Source organism: Phlebotomus papatasi, chromosome 2 (genome assembly GCF_024763615.1).
Source record: "Phlebotomus papatasi isolate M1 chromosome 2, Ppap_2.1, whole genome shotgun sequence".
NCBI classification, from domain to species: Eukaryota; Metazoa; Arthropoda; class Insecta; order Diptera; family Psychodidae; genus Phlebotomus; species Phlebotomus papatasi.
Window position 1 is genome coordinate 111,602,507 of NC_077223.1, and position 6,984 is coordinate 111,609,490.

Sequence of the window (6,984 nt, forward strand, 5' to 3'; positions counted from 1 at the left end):
ATTGAAAGAAAATTATAAACACAACATTTTTTATCTAATAAAGCGTATAAAAGCTAATCTTTCTTTTATTCATTCACTGAAATTAATTAAAAGGCAATAAAAACGTTTCTCAGTGGAGTCGCCTGGTGGTCTACAACTTTATTACCAAATTTCTCGCATGTGCAATAGATAAACTGATTTACTTGTACTGACTCAGTGTGGCATTTGCATTTCCTTCAAAAGACCTCATAAAATTCATGAGCTACAAATTCAGGAGAAGAAGAAAAGAGACTAAATCTCATTCACGCTGCGAAGACTTTGCTTTATGTCCCTTCTGAAGTTCATCGTTACTACAATGAGTGGACCATCGTTATGCCCTAGACACACTTACGACTAAAGTCCAGAAACAACTAAGCTCGTTCATAGCCAAGTCAGTTCCTGACACACTACGAACGAGGATTAGCATTCTTTGATGTCCATAAAACATAATTTTCGTGGGTTTTTATGCAGATATTTCTACTGAAATGTACTAATACTCCTCAGAAAATGAAACTATTTGTAAATTCATGTCTCAGTACACGTCCAATAACTATTGTCAATTACAATTATTTGTGAGGTGGAAGTTAACTCGCGACTTAAACCAATTTAGGCGATTCTAGTGAATAATTCTTGTTTTTATACGTGAATTGTGAAGTAAATTTAAAAGTAGTTTCATTTTCGAAGGACTGCTAGTGCATTTCAGTAGATATATCTGCATAAAAACCCACGAAAGTTATGTTTTATGAGTGCTAGAAAATGTTAAACCTGTTTGTAGTGTGTCAGGAACTGACTTGTCTATGAACGAGCCTAGTCATCTCTGGACTTTAGTCGTAAGTGTGTCTAGGGCAGGCTCAGTGGCGCAATAGGCAAGACCGTTGGCTCTTGGGCGGTGAGATCTCTGACTCGACTTTCACAGCAGTGAGTTCGAATTCCGCCCGGTACAAGCAACTGAATGTCGAGAAAGAGACATTTTTCACTGTGATAAAACGTAATAAAATGCATCGCCTCTGCCAAAAAAAAAACTTCAGGAGCACGGAAGAAGCTTTCACTACGGGGAAGGCGTTCCTACGCGATTTATGATCAGCACATTATTCCAACATGAGGCACATTGTAATGATTACATTGAAATACCAAATAAAGTGTCTCGATCTCGATACGATTAATAAATTGTTAAGATTATGGAGACGTACGCTGAATAATGGCCTCTTTCTTCACTTCACACATTGTTCACGCACTCTTATGGGCTCTACACACTAGAGAAATTCATGTCCATATTGAAGCAAATTCCCTACGCTTGTTTAGGAAAAACTCTTCAATATGGACATACATTTCTCTAGTGTGTAGAGGCCATTAAACTAAATTGCAATTTTACCTCCAATTTACATTATTCTCGTTATAGGTAACAGTATCAGTTACTTGTTTTGTATTTTAACGTTTCAGAGCATAAGTTAAGCAACATATGCAGCATATGTTTCTATTCTAATAGTAACATTTAGTTAGTAACAAATAGTAAAAAAAAACTCTGGGAGAATGGAAGAAGCATCCACACCGCGGCGAAGGCGCTCCTGGGCGGTTTACATTATGGACACTTAGTAGATTCTTCTACCATGGAATACAACAATACAATATATATATATATATATATATATATATATATATATAATATCTAGGGGAGGGGTATATATATAGGGTATATCTTTTATTTGCCACCCAATCGCCTTTTCTTAACATTATGATCTGCCGGAAAACTAATTTCTATTTGGAAAAATTTATGGCACTCGCTCAGGCTATGCTTTTCCAATCACAAAATCACTGCACTTTCACTTTCTCCACAAGATCATCTACACAGGATTCCCGGGAAAAGCGGCAATTTTTATTCACCAGGAACATTTTTCACCATCTTCACCCATAATCCATATTCACTTGCCACTTATACTTTTTTTTCTCAACCCCCAACTTCCGTAAAATGCCCAAAGAACCCCAACTCACGAATTTTATTTAGAAATTGAAGAAAATCTCGCGGGAAAACCATATGAGAAAGCTTTTATTTTCCCACGTAGCTGAATTGCAGAGAAATAATAAGGATGGTGCCATGGACAAAGGAAAAGCGTTGCACGTTTTTATCTCCAACCGATTTAAATTCATTGAATGAGACATTTTAAATATTCCCTAGAACGATTGCAGCGCTACCTATGTCTCAACAGAACAACAATGCGTTTTGTTGCAAAGGTTTGTTGTGTTATTGTTTATTCAGGAGACCGCTGGAAATTTACCTCTGATAAAAATAATCAAAAAAATTCTATTACTGAAGTTTTTAGTGATCTCTCAGGAAGTGATAATGAGTGCATTGATATTAGACAATGGGGCTTATATGGCGAAAATTGGCTATTCTCGTGAAGCTAATCCCAAGTGAGTATCCATAACCTCATTTTTTATCTACTTTTTCTGCCTATAAATTTTCAATCATTTTCTTCTGTTGTTTGGCAGATTCATTCCCAATTGCATAATGAAAGCCAAGTCTGAACGCCGAAGACCCTTTATTGGGGATCAAATTGAGGAATGTCGCGATGTATCTGGACTCTATTACATCCTCTGTTTCCAGCGAGGATATCTCGTGAATTGGGACATTCAAAAGACTGTCTGGGATTATATGTTTAGCTCTGAATGTTGCGGAGTCAATTATACAGAAAATCCCCTTATTATCACTGAGCCGCTTTTCAATTTTCATTCAATTCAAGAGGCAATGTCGGAAATATTCTTCGAGGAATATGAATTTGAGAGGATGTTCAGGACAACAGCTCCAGACATGTGTGCTTTTAATTATTTGTCTGTTGGCAAAAAGATAGTTAAACCTTTGGCATGTCTCATTATTGATATGGGCTACAGCTTCACACATATAGTTCCCTATATCAAGGGACGGAAGCTGAAATCTGCTATCCGGAGGATAGATGTCGGAGGAAAAGTGCTAACAAATCATCTCAAGGAGATTCTCTCGTATCGACAGCTCAATGTAATGGACGAGTCTTATGTGATAAATCAGGTAAAGGAGGATTCATGCTTTGTCTCTCAAAATTTTACCGAAGACATGAAAGTCGCCAGGAAGCGACATCCGGACAATTCTATTATTCGTGAATACATTTTGCCAGATTTTACCACAATTCGCAGAGGATATTTGCGAGAAATGACTCATGAGGAAGTTGATCATCAAACTCTCGTACTCAATAATGAGAGATTTTCCATTCCGGAACTTCTCTTCCATCCTTCTGATATTGGGATTCAGCAGATGGGTGTACCAGAAGCTGTCATGGACGCCTTGACAGTTTGTCCACCTGAGACACTCGAACATCTTCTGGGTAATATTGTCGTTTGTGGTGGATCAGCTCAATATCCTGGAATGGAAACGAGATTGCAACGAGAAATTCGAGCTCTGGCTCCTGAAGAATACAGGGTCAATGTCAAAATTGCTGACAAGGCTGCTTCGTATGCATGGCATGGAGGGAAGAAATTCAGCCAAGAGTCAGATTTTGCAAAAGCATGTGTTACTCGAGAGGAATTTGAGGAAGAAGGGAATCGCATCATAATTGACAAGTTCGATATTTAATTTTGATTTATTTGAAAAAAGAATTCCATGGGATCTTTCAAAAAAAGTTCCCTCAAACACTTTCTTTATAAAAATCTACTTGAGATGAACTCTATGTTAAATCTATGAACAATTTGATGAAAAAAATTATGCATAACTCAGACTCCGAAAAAGGACGGATTTAAGTCGCATATTTTAACAATTCCCTGTGAGACGTGGGGTATAATCAGGCAAGGCTAATGTGCTGCTCACAGGCCATTTAGCCCAGCTCTCTGTCGTCTGGAAGAGCGAGATTGCAGAGACGCTCTCCGTGACGAATAATCACCATGATGATCAGGGCGATAAACATAGCATGCCTACTTCTGGGTACAAAATGATGAATCCCATCTTTGGTTTTTAAATCGCTCCTTGTAAATTACAAGGGGCCAACTCACTTTTTGGCGATTTTGAGGTTTTAATGCACTCAGACAGAGAATTTAATAAAATTTCAGATGATATGAGTCAATAAATTTCGTTATTAGAAAAGTTTTTTTTTAAATTTTACTCTTTATGATTGCTTGCGCGGTTTTATTTGAAGTCAAGGGGCACAAAATAGATTTATCGTTCAAATTTTTGTGAAGCAAGGGACTAACTCAAGCAAGTTGATCCCGTGTCATTCTAATTTCATGAAAATTTGCGCATCATTTAGAATGACAAAGGGCTAACTCATAAAAAAAAACATATTTTTAAAGGTAAAAATATGTATGTTTCGATGTTTATAATAATGCTCATACAAATAGAAAAGAATTAAATTGTTTTTATTAACATACTTAATTGAGATAATTATTTATACAAAGTTGAATCTTTCATGCTGTCTCCTGAAAAATGGCTCAGATTGAGTTGGCCCCTTGTAATTTCCAAGGAGCGAAATGTAACTCTCGCTTGCAGTTCCACACTCTTCCTGAATCGCAACTTTCGTAGTGAGAACGATTATGGCGGTTAAAGGCTGTTAAAATATACTCTGAATGCTCCAAACTGCCCCACTTTTGACTTTAACTCTCAACGTATTCTCATGAATTTATTTTTTTTTGTTGTAATTTACAAAGACAAAGATTTTTTGTTAAATATAAATAGACATTTTTAAAGTGAAAATTTTTCTGTTTAAAATACAGAATTAAAACAGCGACTAAATAAAAAAAAAGCTTTAACTTACTGTGATCCTGTAAGGATAAAGAGGCTCTACGTCTTTCACATCCGTATGAACCAACGGAGGCTGTTTGTGTTGTTGCTGACCAAATTGATATTAACCACCAATTTCCTGTGTGTTGATCCTGCCAGTTGAGGACAAAAAGAACAGAACATAGGAACGTGCAGAGAGCTGACTTGACTACTCTAACTGAGAGTTTCCATAGAAACTATATCTGCTTTTTAACCCTTTAAGGACGAGACATGCCTACCACTTAAAATATTAAAAGACTGACATTCTTTCGAAACCACATATAATCTTATCTGTTAAAAAATTATTTACATTATACTGCTTTTCAAATATCTATTTTTTGCTCTCACGTCAGTTTATTAATTTTATTATTCAGTATTATTCTCTTTTAAATTAGATGGGACAATTGCAAGCACTGTTTTATTTAATTTTAATCCTTAAAAGACACAACTATGAACAGTATAATATTTCCATCTTTTTATTTCTTTTCTTCATTTAATCTTCAGTTAATTATATTTATTGAGATTTTATACTGCATCTACATTGAGAATACAATAAAGAAAACAAACTGTTTATTTTAAAATATTTTTTAACTAAAATTCCATCGTTGAAAAAGAAATATTTCAGTGTATATATTATTACTGTTTCTCTGTTTTTTTTTGTTACTAAATAAGAGATAGAAGACTTCACATTAAAAAAATAATAAAATCACAAAGATAGATTATTTCAAAATATATCAGTTTCATTCACTTTTTAAACCTTTCAGTATAACTAAACGTATTTTTTCTAATTATTTTTTCATGTTATTTTTACACATACATATATATATATATATATACATATATGCATACATACATATATATATATATATATATATGTATATCCTTGACTAAACTAATTGATATTTTTCTCCATGTTTTTTAGTCTAATTTTTTTTAGTGTTTTTTTTTGTCGACTCCGTACGGATTTTTCTGTAAGAAGCTAATTACGACCAGAATCCTATTAACAAATTTTCGAGTTTTCCTGATTAATTTTCTATACTTGTATCCCTTTCTTCACTATTAAGTAAATAATTAATAGATTCCGCACGGAGTATTTTATTTTCATAAAAACTCAAATATCTCATGAGAAATAATATAGAACACAATCCTTAGAAATTTCCCTGGAAATTACCGTAAGTGCGGGTAACTAGCCTCTGGGGGTGGCTTTACCCCTCTTCTGTTCGTAAGCTTTCCTTTAACTCTATTCTAACTCCCGAGGATGTTCTTCACCGATCTGTTCTACCACATACGTTTGAAGAACACCATCTTTAAGTACTAGAATTAAAGAAAAGATTACGAACAGCAGAAAGGCAAAGTCACTCGCATCTACGGTATTAAAACAAAACTTAATACTTTTTTATTGAATTTTTTGTTTTTTAATTAGCTCTTACATTTTTTTTCGCTGATTCGTAAAAAAAAGAACAAGGTATCTGCACAGAATTTTATAGAATTTGAGAAGTAATATTTGACACTCAACATTTTTAGAATTTCCTTGCTTTTACTGTTATTATTTTCTAATCTCATATCTTGGTGAGTAACGAACATTCCACGTCTTACAGGAACCAACTTAAAATAATTGAAGAATTCTAAAGTGAAAAAGAATATTTCATAACTTTAGAATTATTAAAACTGAAAAACTTGAAGTTTCATCCACCTTCTTTTAGCGAAAGTTCAAAATGTTAATTCTTTCTGTTTAGTTAATTTTCTAAAATTAAAGATTTATAACGCTATTTATTGAAAATTTGTCGATAGGAAGAGATATTCGAACGCTCAAAGCTTTTAAAGAATTTATGGAAGGATTAGGGGAAAATGAAATTTTACCTCTTATATTTCCAAGATTATTTAAGAAAATTTATTTAGAAATTCTTTTATTCTTTTAAAAAGTTTTTAAAATTTGTAAAAATACCCACGATCAAAGAGTCTTTGTCTCGGCAATGGTTTTCCACTCCCTCTTCAATCTGACCTAATCCTATTGTAATTGTAACAAGGAACATACGACCAGTAAAAGATTTTTCATTGTTTCCATCCTGGGGGTTGGAATCAACACTAAAACCAAAGCTAAAGCACAGGTTACCGTATTTAAAGCGTTGTAAAGACGAAATGATGAAAAAAACTCAGTAACATTTACATTGCATTCACTTAGCTTATAA

At 34.0% G+C, this 6,984-nt stretch overlaps 1 protein-coding gene across 1 annotated transcript; it reads left to right on the forward strand.

Moving 5' to 3' along the window:
* Positions 1–2,222: 2,222 nt before the first annotated feature.
* LOC129800886 (actin-related protein 6) lies at positions 2,223–4,123 on the forward strand. Its single transcript, XM_055845617.1, has 2 exons — positions 2,223–2,427; positions 2,506–4,123. Exons 1-2 carry the CDS (start codon positions 2,357–2,359, stop codon positions 3,617–3,619), a joined length of 1,185 nt encoding a protein of 394 aa, XP_055701592.1. The 5' UTR covers positions 2,223–2,356; the 3' UTR covers positions 3,620–4,123.
* The last annotated feature ends 2,861 nt before the right edge of the window (positions 4,124–6,984 follow it).

Coding starts and splice junctions, on each gene's coding strand:
- LOC129800886 (XM_055845617.1), top strand. CDS start 2,357: ATGAGTGCATTGATATTAGACAATGGGGCTTATATGGCGAAAATTGGC. Junction 2,428..2,505: donor TCTCGTGAAGCTAATCCCAA/GTGAGTATCCAT, acceptor GTTGTTTGGCAG/ATTCATTCCCAATTGCATAA.